Genomic DNA, 14,797 nt, shown 5'->3' with positions numbered 1-14,797 from the left:
TATTACACCAGAGCTTTGTAGGAACAACTTCCAACTGATTCCAAGGGGGAGGGAACTAGCCCCCCTCAGGTGATTTGCAATTCTTATGCACTGACTAAGGAAGCAACAGAAGAGATCCCAAATCTCAGCCCTGAATATCTTGCACTGGTGAGCCCAGATTGGGATTCCTAGAGCTCACTATGTGCAATTTAAGAAAATTCAATAGCCTGGCATACTGGCTAACTTTAACTGGATATTACAAACCTGGATGCACTGAACTAAGAGCTAAGGCAGGAAAACAACCCTTGAAAATGGACAGCCAGTGGTCATGTACTAAGGAAAACCATGGCTGTGAAGAATTTTGAGAGGAATGTGCAAACCTGACTGGAAGCTAAGAGTGACATCCAACATTTGAAAATGATTGGCACAGAATATTGGGCACTATAAATTTCTTTTCCACCTAACAATTTTTGCCTTGACTTTTAGAACTCCCCTTTTGGGAGAAGGGATCTTTTTCTGCTGCCTCTATTAGTGTCTTATATATATTTTTTGGCTTAACAGTTTAATTCTAGGTTGGATCTCTCGTTAATGATCTTCCATCCATTGCTTCTTGTCCTACCCTCTGATGCAAGCTCTTGCCAGGGTTACCCTCACACCTTTGGAGGATTTGTGCACATCTCCCTGCTAGATTCGCTGGAGCAGCATGCTGGCTGAGGGGATTCTGGGAGATGGGTCCCCGCCGCTTAAAGTTGCCGAGACTGACAAGCACAGCTCCTCCCTGTGCGGAGGAGACAAACCAGGTTAGCCTAACGGGCCGTGCCTCCTTTTCCGCCACTTAACCCACCCAGCGGGGGCGGAGAGCTCGGATGCCCGCCTTCCGCTTCCCTTTCTCCGCAAGAGCTGCTACTTGTCGTCGGAGCAGCGGTCATGGCAGCAGGGGAGGCCTCCCGGGCGTTGGTTTACGGCGGTAGAGGGGCGCTGGGCTCCGCCTGCGTGAGGCACCTGCGGGCGAAGAACTGGGTAAAGACCTGGCGGGGTGCGGAAAGGTTGGCAAAAGCCGCTCTGCGAAGCTCCGGCCTCGATGCAAGAAACCTTGGAGACGGCGACTTTCCTGCACCCTCGCATGCAAGGACGGGGGGCGGGTCGGTGGTGGGGAGGCCGCTGTGCGGAACGCACACTTAAAGATGTTGCGTGGCCGGGCGCGGAGAGGCGGTTGTAACGAAGCGCTTCGCTCTCTGCAGCGTAGCTTTGGGGCAAATGCAACCCCGTTTGCAAACATCAAAACAAAATCTTGGTGTGTGTGTATGTGTGTTTCCCCCCCCGCAGTGGGTGCTCAGCATTGATTTAGCCGAAAATCAAGAGGCGAGCGCCAACGTCGTGGTACAAATGGGCGATTCGTTTGTGGAACAAGCAGAGCAGGTAAAACCAAAACAAAAGCGGGATCCAAGTTTTTAGGCATTTTGCGATTGGAAAAGAGCCCAGAGGAAACTGCGAAAATGTTGACTTCAGTTTCCTATTCAAAGCTTGAAATATTTGGGATAGGTCAGCAAATGGATTCCATTTCTTAGGGCCAGATTAGGAACAAAAATCTTTGTAGCTGGTAAGACACAAACTCGATGGCAGATAATCAATCACTGTTCCTAATTGTCCTAAATCTCATTCTGGTTGGGGGATTCTGGGAATTGAAGTCCATGAATCTGAAAAATTGCCAAGGTTGGGAAATCCTGTTCTAAATTATTGCAAAATCAGGTGGAGTCTGGTAGATGGATGCTTTTCAGAGGAACAAATATGAAGGCATTGAAATGAAAAACCATTCTTCCAAAAAGATGCTACTAGACTCCTCATTTTTGACTACCATAAACTAACACCACTGTTCTCCCATAATATCCATAAAAATTAGGAGGCACTGAAGGGTGGACACTATTCTGATTGAAGTTTTGCCTGTCACGTGGCTGCTAAAACAACAGTGCTGGTGTTGGAAAGCTTGAAGAAACATTTCACAACTGTTTACTCCATTACAGGAGTTAGACCTTTCATAACCTGAGGATTTTGCATTGATTAGTATATTGGAGAAAAAGGAAAACATGCCAGAGTCCAATTTGTGCCACGTAGGCCTCCCTTAGATGTGATATATAGGTAATCCTTGACTTACAGCCATTCATTTAGTGACTCTACAGTTACAGTGGCACTGAAAAATTTCTGGGGAAATTTCTCATACTTACGACCATTGCAGCATCCCCATGGTCATGTGATCAAAATTTGGGCGCTTGGCAACTGGTTTATACTGTATTTATGACTTTTGTGATCTGACAAGCAAAATTAATGGGGAAGCCAGATTCACTTAACAGTCATGTTACTAACTTAACAACTGTGGCAAGAAAGATCATAAAATGGGGCAAAACTTACTTAACTGTAAGTTTTTGGGGTTCAATTGTAATTTTGTTCAACTGTAATTTTGGGTTCAATTGTGGTATTAAGTCAAGGACTACAGTATCTGTATTTTCAGTGCATATTAAAACATAAAGGATTTCCTGTGATGCCATCAAAGTTGCGGTCCTGACTTTTTTGACAGTCCTCTTGGGAGATCCACAACTGAGAATGGAAAAGAGAGCCAGACCAGCCTTACAAAGCACAGGCTTATATTAAGCATTATGCTTTGCCTTCTTGCTCCTATTTAGTGGTAAGGATGTATGGTTCATGCATGTTAACGAGATGAAAATTGAGGGAAAAAGGAACATGAAAAGTTTTGCAAAATTCCCCATTCCATTAGTTACAACATTAGCATCTGTTCTGCATCTGTCATATTTCACTCCTGAAAGAATCAGTCTTATTTTTCCCAGTAGCTTTTCACAACCTGTTTTGTAAGTCTCACTCAGTCTTAACTCATCCAAACAAATTTTGATGCATCTTCTTCATACCAAAGTGACACCGCTGCCCTCCTACCCCCCCCAAGGAAAAGAATCCAAGCTTCCCTCCCTTAGAATCCCATTTTCTGTTATTTTTAAATCTTGTTATTTTACAAATTCCCAATGTTGTTAATAACAGCAAAATAGTGAAAAGAATATGACGATTGCTCTGTCACAGGTAAGGAAGGAACTTGGAAAGTTCTCCTTTTTAACCAGGCAAGTAGAGCTCTTTCTACTCCTTTACATCTGAGTATGGGAAGTAAGAGAGAAAAACTGCAGCCCTGCTACTTTAGTTTAATAAAATCTGTGCCAAAGCTGGACGATTTCAGATTACAGGTTAAGATGTGCCGAAAGCTTAACACCAACAAAGCCAGGCTTCTAATGATTCCATATGCAGAAATATTTATCTATCTCGTTTTAGAGAGTCAGTGTACCACTTTGGTGAGGGCTGGTTGAAATGTTTACAAATTAAAGTTGCTGGTGCTTGTTCTGTAACTGTGCTCCCCCAACGCTGACTTTTGAAAGGTAACGGAAGATGTCAGAAAAGTCCTGGGTGAAAACAAGGTGGATGCTATCCTCTGTGTGGCTGGTGGATGGGCTGGAGGCAGTGCCAAGGCGAAATGTAAGTTCACAAAATGCTCTCTGCTTTCTCTTTCCCGTGGTCGTTCAGAATGGCCTCTTTCTGGTCTGTGATGGAGCTGCTCAGCAAAGAATGCTATAGCTGCCCCATTTAATGCCTTTCTGAAGTCTCCAGCCCTGAAATTCCATTGATACAATAGTAGCTGTGAGACAACATCTGTTTCCTGACTTCCAGCAGTGTCCTGGACTGGCTGGCATTGAAAACAAAGCCTGTTGGAGAAAAATAGAAGATTTCACAGCAGATTTCTAAGTTTCTAAGTTTAAATGCATTTCATTAGGGTTGTGTTGCACAGTTGAGTCTGGCCTGAAGCTGTCTATGATTGCTAAGATAGCGACTAGAAAGTATTTGGGATTTCTATTTTACTTATTTGATTTTTATCCCACCTTTATTACTTTATACAGTGTTTTCAGAAAATATTCAGCTCCCGTTCACTTTAGTCAATTTTGTTATGCTGTAGTCTGATTCTGCAGTTGAAATTTATTTTTATCATTAATCTACACTTAGTACCCCATAATGACAAAGTGAAAACAGAATTTTAGAAATGTCTGTAAATCCATTAAAAAAAAACAAACTGTAAGTAACTCAAGGCGGTGAACATATATAATACACCTTCTTCCTCCTATTTTTCCCACAGTAACAACCCTGTGAAGTGGGTTGGTTGAGAGAGAGTGATTGGCCCAAAGTCACCCATCCGGCTTTCATGCCTAAGGTGGAACTAGAACGTACGGTCTCCTGATGATTGGCCCAAAGTCATGCAGCCACTTTTCATGTATAAGGCGGCATTAGAACTCAGGCCTCCTGGTTTGTTGGCCAGCACCTTAATTACTGGCTCTCAGATATAGTTTATATTCCAAATTCTTGGCATACTCATAATATTTAACAAAAAGATTTGCATGGGCCTTGTAGGGCAGCAATAGGTTAGTGTAGATCCTCCCTTTACATAACCTGATGTGAGTAGAAATAGTTCAGATTGTTCAAATGCAACTTTTGTGTAATGGTTGAACTGCAGACCTGGCATTGTTAATGTGCTTCCTGAAAAATAAAATTGCCTCCTTTAACTTGCAATCTTAGTATGTAAGAAGATTTAAGTCCCAGTTTGTTGGTTATGGGAAATGGAGTTAGCAAGCTATGAAGTTGATCAAAGGAATTGGTGTATGTTTTCTGTTTTTCACTCCTGTCTGTGTCTTGAAACCAGATGGTTAATAGGGGAGTGTCTGAACTTGAAGCAGGATTGAGTCATTGATGTCTTATTAAATTTAAAACAGATTAAAAAGGAGTGTTGAGAAATGAGCACAATTAGATTGCACTTGACAATTTATTTTTGAACTGGGAGAATGATCTAGATGTTCTGAGACTTCCTTTGAATGTTACAGGTGACTGAATGCCATCAGTTGTTTTTTAATGTATGCCCATCCCATTGTTAAACCCATAGGTATCTGACTGGGCAGGCTGGAGTTAAATTCCTATTTCATGTCTGGCAGCTAAGCTAGGGAGCAGTTCTCAGGTGTCTTCTGCAGAACAAGACCTCATCAGGCAAAGAGAACAGTTGGTGATGCTCTCTGCAGAAGGTGGATATGTTTCATGATGTCTAACATGTTCCATATCTTCTTGTCCATCCATTAGCTTTATACAAAAACAGTGACCTGATGTGGAAGCAAAGTGTTTGGACTTCAACCATCTCTAGTCACTTGGCTACGAAATACCTGAAGGAAGGGGGCCTATTAACTCTAACAGGTGCAAAAGCAGCATTAGTTGGAACACCAGGTAAAATGGAAATGTTCCTGGGGTGTGCATGTTGGTTTGGTCAACATTTTCCTTGGCCTTTAATATTCAGACTGGAAATTTCAGTTGTAGAAATTCTATCCTCCAGTGACAACTTTTAAAATTCTGTTAGGGTTGAGTGTATAGGTTAGAAAGAATGTATGTATGTTTGTGGAAAGCTTTTAGCTTGTACAGAAAGTGCTTTAGCTTGAATATAAGTTGCAAAAAGGCTAAGACCTAAGCTTGTATTTTGTTCCCTAAGTAATAATGCTGATTCTGCTGGTTTACTTTGGATTAGACCTTTGTATTTTCTTGCTTCAAATGACCTTCAACACTCTGACTCAATCCTTATAAAATAGGCCTGGCTCTATTAGTAGTTTTGTGTTTGTATAAAGTCTACAGAAATGTTGTGCTTTCTGCTAAAAATTAAAATCTCCATTCTGCTACGGGAATCCATATTGAAACAGTGACTAATATAATAAAACCAATGTTAATAACATTTTAAAAATTGCAAATGAAAAATATCTGTCTTAGACCATTGAAATACTAGGAGTTTTCACCATCTTTTGCTGAATTGGCAGAGAGCTTCTAGTTCAGATCAGGGAATCTGCTCTTGTATACAGAACTCCAGCTCAAAGAAAAGGTGGAGGATTAAGGATTCCTATTTTCATTAAGAGACTAGTGTCTGAAATATATAGTAGGATATCATTATTAGGATATCCACAGTCAGACAAGGTCTTTGATTCTAAATGAATTTAGATGTCTTTTTTGGTTACAATTCACATTTTGCCCTTCATTTAAGAAAAAGGGTATCCAGGTCAAGTAGCAGAATAACCAGTTTTGTTGTAGGTAGAAAGGAAGGAAGGAAGGAAGGAAGGGACTTCCAATTTAAATTCATAAATATGGAATAGTTTAATAAATTCATCAGTTCATTTTATAATACAGATAGTCCTCAACTTACAACCATTCAGTTAGTGACCATTTGACCTTACTATGGCACTGAAAAAAATGACTTTCAGCAGTTCCAAGAAGGCTCTACACCCATTTGCACTATTCAGGACCTGAAGACACAGATAAACCTCCAAGTGGCCTCAACGACTCTAAAAGAAAGCAAATGATCAACTGGCTGCAAGGAATATAAATCCTTACATTCTCCACCATCCAGTCAGAACTGAAGAAGCTTCTTGGATGAGAAGCGAAACATCTTCAAAGAAAAACAAGAAAGTCCAGTTGCCTCTTGAAAAAAACAGACAGACAAAGTCAATGGGGAAGCTGGCAGGGGGGATCCCAAGTTGCAGTTACATTATGTCTTGCTTAACAACTATAGCAAAAAAGGTTATAAAAATGGGTCACATGATACCTCACTTAGTAACTAGATTGCTTAACAACAAATATTGTGGCTGTAAGTCAAAGGACTATCTGTAAAACATAATTTGAAGCATTGGTATTTATTGCTAAATACTAATTTTTAATGTGTTACAAAAACCCATTAAAAACAGCAACATGAAACAGTCCATAATATATTAAAATGATAGCTAAAATTAACATATTTGCAAGTCATTTCTTGAGCCTGCTCTTATATTCCCACACTGATGCAATGAAGGTGGGCTTCAAGAGGCCATCTGATGTGGTCAGCTTTCAGGTAGTGCCTTATATCCACTAAGGTGCATTTCATAACAGGCTTCAGCTGAAAGTCAAACTTTATTCTTAGCCATGAGATGACTGAGGAAGATACGGTTGCCATTAAGGCTATTTCTGTGGAAAACAGAAAAATCCAATGTCATGGGGTTGAATGGTTAGGAAATACACAGGTAGTCCTCAACTTAAAACACAATTGAGTCCAAAATTTATGTTGCTAAGTGAAACATTTGTTAAGTCAATTTTGCTCCATTTTATGAACTTTTTTCCACAGTTGTTAAGTGAATTATTACAGTTGTTAATTTAATGACTATGTAGGAAGAGGGGGAGGAAGCTAACCATCAGATTGCAAGAACACAAGCGAGCAGTCAGTCGAGGAGACCCGAACTCATTGGTAACCTCACACTACAATGAACAAGGACATACATTCAATTCTGCAACTATTAAGTTTGTTGGATGAGCAGGCACAAAAACAGCCAGGGAAGTGATTGAAGCCTGGGAAACAGGCCCCTTGTCAGTCAACAGCAGTGCTGATTTACCACCAGTCTATCAAGTACTTAGAAGGTGAGGGCTGGGCAGTACAAGCAAACGACAGCCAACGACTTAAAAGCCAGCCATCAACACACCCCAATCAACATCTAAAAAGCCACATACAACAGGCATTATAAATACCACATACAGAACAGCACACATTCTGCTAGAGAGAAGTTCCCTGAAGATGGGCTTCAGCACGAGTTTGAAAGCTCAGAAGACAAAACTTCTGGTCCCGGTGACCGACCCAGATTGGATCCTGCAACATTATATTGGGACACATATATTCGTCTTCATTTGTGGATACAAACTATTCAAAAGAAACAGACCTAATTAAAGAGAAGGTGGAATTGCATTATATGTAAGACATCATTTTTGTACAGAAATGCACAAAACTAAGGATGAAAACCACCTAGAATGCATATGGGTCAATATAAAAGGAAAAAAGAATGCCATTGCCATAGGTACAGTATATAATACAGCCCCCCCAACTAAGCAGAAGAAATAGATGAACTTTTTGCTAGCCAGTTAACAAATGTATGTAGTTGACAACTTTGTAGCCAAAAGTTAGAGGAGGGAACTAGAGGGACAGTTATACTGGACCTAATTCTTACTAACAGAGAAGACGTTATAGAGGGGGTTGAAGTTGCCAGAACTTTGGGGGAGAGTGACCATGTTATATTGGAATTCAATATAATGCAAGCACAAACAATAGAACATAATTTCAATGTCTTAGATTTTAAAAGAAGTAATTTTAACAAACTCAGAGCTTGGGAAGGATTCCATGGATGAAAATCTTAAAAGTCAAAACAACTCAAGAAACTTGGGAAATTCTAAAAATATGATCATAAAAGCTCAGTCTGGTACAATAACACTGAAAAAGGAAAACAAGAAATCCGAGAAGAAATAAGCATGGTTGCTCAAAGCTCTCTCTGATAAACTAAAAAATAAAAAGGATAAGTACAAAAAATACAAAGATGGACACATAATTAAGGTAGAATACCAACAAATATCCCGAGCTTGCAAACATAACTCAGGAAAGCTAAGGCTCAGAATGAAGTAAGACTTGCAACAAATGTCAAAAACAATAAAAAGTTTCTTTCAACATATAAAAAACAAGGAAAAAGTCAAGGCAACAATTGGTCCACTAATGGGAGAAGATTGTAAGGAAGTTAACGGGAAGTAGAGAAAAAGCATAGCTGCTTCATTCATTCTTTGCATCTGTCTTCACACACACACACAAAAAATATAGCCCAACCTACCAAACACATTAAAAGACAGAGTGCAAATAAAAATTAAAATAAGCAAGAAAGTGGTGTCCCTTCCAGTCAGGGTCAAATCACCAGGAAGGAGCTGGCAGATGTGGTCTCAGAACTATTGAACCATATCTTTCAAAGATCTTGGTGAACTGAACTGGAAAAAGGCTGATATGGTTCCCATCTTCAAAAAAGGGGAAAAAACAGGTACAGGGAATTACAGATCAATCAGGCTGACATCAGTACTTGGAAAATCCTTGAAAAGATAATCAAGCAACAGATCTGCGAACACCTAGAAACAAGAATCTAACCAGAATCTAACATGGATTTGTTTAAAACAGATCATGCCAAACAAATCTTATTTCATTCTTTGATCAAGTGATCAAATTAGTGGACTAGTGAAATGCTGTGGACATAGTATATTTGGATTTCAGTGAAGCATTCAACAAAGTAGACCATAACCTACTTCTTGATAAGCTAGAAAAATGTAGGATAGACATCACCAGTAGATGGATTTGTAACTGGCAGACAAACTACATACAATGTTTAGCCCTTAATGGAACTACATTTACATGGAGGGAAGTAAGCAGTGGGATACCCCAAGGTTCCATCTTAGGTCCCAATATCTTCATTAACAATTCAATATCTTCAATATCTTCATTAACAATTAAGATGATGTAGTAGAAGGGCAACTCAGCAGCAGCAATAGACAACACTAAGCTGGCAGGAATAGTCAACACAGATGATAAGCTCAAGATCCAGATGAATTTGACAGGCTTGAACACTGGCTCTATCCAACAAAATGAAATTCAGTACAGAGAAAAGTAAGGGAACTTACACTTAGGCAACAAAACCAAGTGCAGTAACTTACACTTAGGCAACAAAATTAGGTGCAGTAACTGTGAGAGGATCTTGGAGTCCTAGTGGACAGCCACTTAAATATGAGCCAGTAGTATGTGTAGCAGTAAAAAAAGGCAATGCAATCTTAAGTTGCATAAACAGGGATAGACTCAAGATCACATCAAGTATTACTGCTTTATAAAACCTTAGAATACTGCATTTTAGAATACTTACGAAACCTGGAATACTGCATCCAGTTTTTGGCACCACATTATAAAAAAGATGTGGAGACTCTGGAACTAGTGCAGAGAAGAGCAACTAAAATGATAAGGGGCCTGGTAGCTAAAATACATGAAGACAGTCACAGTGGGTATGTCCAGTCTAGTGAAAAGATGGACTAGGAGCCATATGACAGCAGTGTTCCAATATTTGAGGGGCTGCCACAAAGAAGAGGGGTTAACCTATTTTCCAAAGCACCAGAAGGCAAGAGAAGAAACAATGGACGAGAACTAATTAAGGTGAGAAGCAGCCTAGAACTAAGGAGAAATTACCTAATAGTGAGAACAAATAATCAGTGGAACGGCTTGCCTTCAGGAATTGTAGGTGCTTCATCACTGGAGGCTTTTAAGAAGAGACTGGACAGTTACTTGTCTAAAATGGTATAGGATCTTCTGCTTGAGCAGGGGGTTGGACTAGGTCCTCCAAGGTCCCTTCCAACTCTGTTATTTTGTATTCTGTATTCTAGGAATGATTGCATATGGCATGGCCAAAGGAGCTGTCCATCAACTCTGCCAGAGTCTATCTGGTTCAAACAGTGGCCTCCCCGCTGGCGCTGCAGCTGTTGCGATCCTCCCGTAAGTCATTCTGGAATCACATGGAAGTTATGTGGTTCAAGGGATGGCCCGAAATTCACTGGGTGCCAAACTCCTGCAGAGTTGGATGAACCTCATAGAGAAGTGGCTTGAACATTGGGTATAGATCCAGCAGCATGTGCCACACATACAAAAAGAGGGTGGGACTTTGATAGTGTGGTCTCTGCTGCAATCTTGACATTTTTAATCTGATTAGGACTTGTGAATCCAAAGATGTGAAAGGACATTTTATTAACTTTCCATTTTATTTATCTAAAACTGTGTTTCTCAAAGTTAACAATTTTAAGATGTGTGGACTTCGACTCTCAGAATTCCCCAGCCAGTCATGCTGGCTTGGGAATTCTGGGAATTGAAGCCCATATATCTTAAAGTTGCCAAGGTTGAGAAACAGTGATCTAAACGCTTTGATGATTAACATTTGAGCACATAAACAGCCTCTCTTTATCTCCAGTTCACTCCACATTCAGAACATTGTTAATCAGTGGAACAGCTTGCCACCCAGAGTTGTGAGTATTTCATTGCTCGAAGTTTTCAAGAAAAGATTGAACAGCCATTTGTCTGGGATGATAGGCATGTCAAACTGCCGGCCCATGGGCCAGATGCGTCATGCCGAAACCGTGTCCACCCCATTGCTGGCAATGGGGGAAAAGTCCCGATACGACATCAGGTGATGTTGAGAGTCTGACATGCCTGATATAAGGTTTGCTGCTTTGGGTTGGAGTTTGGACAAGAAGATCTCCAAGGTCCCTTCCAGCCCTATGATTCTTTGTAAAACTGTATTTTCCATATCTGGGGGAAAAAACTATTGGACCTTTGGTGAATTTTGGATGAAATATTTTATTCTGGATAACATGTTTGCTTCAAGCAAGAACATTGCAAATGAATGAAAGTGCATTTTCCTGGAAACTGGATTGAAAAAAAAAGTGCTCTTATTCTGGGTTAAGCCTGGTGCTTTTGTTAGAGCACAGAAGAAACACAGGCAGGATTGATTAGATGAACCAGACAGCGAGCAAAGGAGCTTATCTCTCTCTCTCTCTGTTCCAGGGTTACCTTGGATACTCCGATGAATAGGAAGTCCATGCCAGATGCTGACTTCAGCTCCTGGACGCCACTAGATTTCATCACAGGGTGAGCAAACAAGACTGTGTTGAGGAAACTGTTTTCCAGCTCCCAATGGTGCCTTGAACATCTGTCGCATGCATTTTGGTTCAGAGTTTTGTGGAATAACGAAATCTCTTTTTTTTTTTTTGTAAATCTGCAAATTGATGCTGGGAGTCTTGGATGTTCACAGTGAGGGGGGAAAAGCCATTACGGTGGCCGTGATTGCAGAAGAAAAACAGAATAACAAACTGAGTTGGAAGGAACCTTGGAGATCTAGTCCAATCCCTTGCTTAAGCAGGAAACCCTATATCATTCCAGACAAGTGGCTGTCCAGTCTTTTCTTAAAAGCCTCCAGTGATGAAGCACCCACAACTTCTAAAGGCAAGCCGTTTCACTGGTTAATTGTTCTCATTGTTAGGAAATTTCTGCTTAGTTCTAGGGTGCTTCTCTTGATTAGTTTCCATCCATTGTTTCTTCTCTTGCTTTCTGGGACTTTGATAGGTTGACCTCTTCTTCTTTGTGGCAGTGCTTCAAATATTGGAACAGTCCTATCATGTCATCCTTGGTCCTTCTTTTAACTAGACTAGAGAAACCCAATTCCTATAACTGTTCTTTATATGTTTTAGCTCCAGCCCCCAAATCATCTTTGTTCCTCTTTTCTGCACTCTTTCCAGAGTCTCTACATCTTTTTTATAATATGTTGATCAAAACTGGATACAATATTCTACATGTGGTCTTACTAAGGCTTTGATCTTGATTATATTCTGCTATTAATGTAATGTAGGATTGTGTTGGCTTTTTTGGCTGCTGCTGCACACTGCTGGCTCATAGTTAAGTGATTTCCACTAGGACTCCAAGATCCTTTCACAGTTACTGCTATTGAGCCAGGTTTCACCTAATCTCTACATGTACATTTGATTTTTCTTGCCTAAGTATAAAACCTTACTTTTCTCTATCTTGAATTTCATTTTATTAGATAGGGCCCAGTGTTCAAGTTTGTCGAGATCCATCTGGATCTTGAGCCTATCTTCTGGGCTGTTGGCTATTCTTGTCAGTTTAGTGTTATCTGAAAATTTGATGAGTTCCCCTTCTCATTTAAATCGTTTATGAAGATGTTAAAGAGTACTGGGCCTGAAACAGAAACGATTTCTTCTTCTTGGTTGGGGGGGGGGATTGTGTTCCGATGGTGGCAGAAAGGAATGGGGGGGAGGAGCAGGAGACAGGCACCACAAGCACTTTTCATGCAGAGAATGAAAGTTTCAGGGGTTTGTGATCTCAGAGTTCAGGCATCCATTTTCTTCAAAAGAGCTTCCATCGACTCTCCTCTCCCTCAAAGGCAAAGAAACCGTGGCAGAGAGGAGACAGATCTTTGCAAGGTAAGTGAGTCTGGAGTGGTAGGATGGGAGATGGAAGCAGTTGTGGGAAGGGGGGGAATAGGGTGAATGTTGCAGAGCCTCTGCAGTCATTCGTAAGGGCGAACAACTGCTATGGTGCTGCAACATTCGTAATTTCGGGACTTGCTCGTAAACATTAGGGCAATGATGGCGAACCTTTTAGAGACCGAGTGCCCAAACTGCAACTCAAAACCCACTTATTTATTGCTGGGTGCCAGGTGGGTGTGGCCCACTGGGTGGGCGTGGCTGCAGTATTCGAGTACCACCAGTCGCCTAGCAAGATGTCAAAAACTTCATCAAAAAAGGAAAAAAGTGATAAAGTACAAGTAGTCCTCAATTTACAACAATTCACTTAATGACTGTTCAAAGTTACAACAGCACTGAAAAAAGTGACTTTTGATCATTTTTCACACTTATGACTGTTGCAGCATCCCCAGGGTTATGTGATTTACATTTGGATGCTTGGCAACTGATTCATACTTATGACGGTCAGTGTCCCAGGGTCATGTGATCACCTTTTGCAACTTTTTGACAAGTGAAGCCAAAACCTCCTTTTATAGGTTTCCCTCTCCCTGCCCAGCTGTCACAGCTGCTCCCAGACTCCCGGTGCAGAGAGAGAAAGACCGAGAGCGCTGCTGGATTTGGTTTCCCTGCCCTCTCCAGCTCCCACTAGACAGGTGCGCATGGAGAGGGGGAGGGGAACAGCCCCACCCCGCATCCCTCTGGGGCATTGGCGCGCGTGCCCACAGAAAGGGCTCTGCGTGCCACCTGTGGCACGTGTGCCATAGGTTCGGCATCACGGCACTAGGGGATGCTTATCGTGTAACTTTGAATGGGTGTGTAGCGGGGACTGCCCGGGAGTGCTTGCAGGAGCTTGACTGGGAAGGGGAAGATTGGGACAGCTGCAGTTGGCTTGGGTGTGGCTGGCGTGAGTGGAAGGAGGAAGGAGGAAGGATAGAAAAGGAAAGAAAAGGAGAAGGCCGGGGTGGTTGGAGTTGGGAAGAGAAGGTCTGGAAGCTTACTTTATTTTTCTATCAAGGGTATTTTAAATAGGGGCTAGATAGAGTGAAGTTTTATTGCTTCCTCCGTGGGAGGATATCTGAAACGGAGGCAAGCAAGAGTGTGAAGTAAGGGAGTTGGCTGGGGTTTCTAGCCTCGGATTTTAATAATAAAGAGTAAGGGAGGGGGGTGGTTTTTGAATCCTGAAACCTGAAGAAGAATCCTAGAGAAGAAGCACTAGGAGGAGAGAGACTGGTGGTGCCAATTGTTGCTGCCAACTGTTGTTGTGGACTTTGGAGGCATCTGGACTGTGGCCATCGTTGCTGGCATAGGTGCTGGGACATTGTGGGGGGAGTTGCCCTGGGGGATGAGCCATTGCTATAACATACTGGCCGTCGTTGTTATTATTACCATCTGGAGCCGGGGTTTACCCCCCCCCCCATTTCATCGGATTCTGAACGATTACTCAGGGGCCTGTTACTCCTGCTGCTAAAGCAGCCCTGAGCTGTTATATACATCTTCAGAGTATCAACCACTGTGACTGGTTAAGTTCGTGCCTGAAAGTCCTGCTTCAACAAGAAGAGCCTGCCACCCATTAATGCTGCGTGAGTTCCGGTTGTAAGACACCTCATCGATCTCTAAAGAACATTGCTGCAAGGCTGGACAAGGGGGGATGTGGCCGGGAGGGCCTGGGCATTGGCGGCCTCTGAGGAGGTAGCGCTACACGTGGGGGCTCGTCTGGGATATCCTGCCTGGCCCCTCCCCTTAGTAAGGAAGTGTTAGTCTTGTTTAGGGATATGAGCCAGGAGAGCAATATGGACTCTACTGCGGCCACCAGGTGGTGTGAGGAGCAGAATAGTGAAGTGAGTACAAGTGTAGT

General features: G+C 41.8%; 1 protein-coding gene across 1 annotated transcript in view; it reads left to right on the top strand.

Annotated features, from left to right (window-relative positions):
• Positions 1 to 860: 860 nt before the first annotated feature.
• Positions 861 to 14,797, top strand: part of QDPR (quinoid dihydropteridine reductase) — a 25,317-nt gene continuing 11,380 nt past the window's right edge. Inside the window, exons 1-6 of the mRNA XM_015817659.1 lie at positions 861 to 999; positions 1,306 to 1,398; positions 3,411 to 3,507; positions 5,149 to 5,289; positions 10,297 to 10,405; positions 11,468 to 11,551. Coding sequence (XP_015673145.1) covers positions 907 to 999; positions 1,306 to 1,398; positions 3,411 to 3,507; positions 5,149 to 5,289; positions 10,297 to 10,405; positions 11,468 to 11,551 — 617 coding nt within the window. The 5' untranslated portion in view covers positions 861 to 906. The remainder of the gene's footprint in view (positions 1,000 to 1,305; positions 1,399 to 3,410; positions 3,508 to 5,148; positions 5,290 to 10,296; positions 10,406 to 11,467; positions 11,552 to 14,797) is intronic.

Source organism: Protobothrops mucrosquamatus, unplaced genomic scaffold (genome assembly GCF_001527695.2).
Source record: "Protobothrops mucrosquamatus isolate PMUCROS unplaced genomic scaffold, P.Mucros_1.0 scaffold618, whole genome shotgun sequence".
In the NCBI taxonomy this organism is placed as follows: domain Eukaryota; kingdom Metazoa; phylum Chordata; class Lepidosauria; order Squamata; family Viperidae; genus Protobothrops; species Protobothrops mucrosquamatus.
Note: the sequence above shows the minus strand (reverse complement) of the source record. Positions and strands in the feature narration are given on the sequence as shown.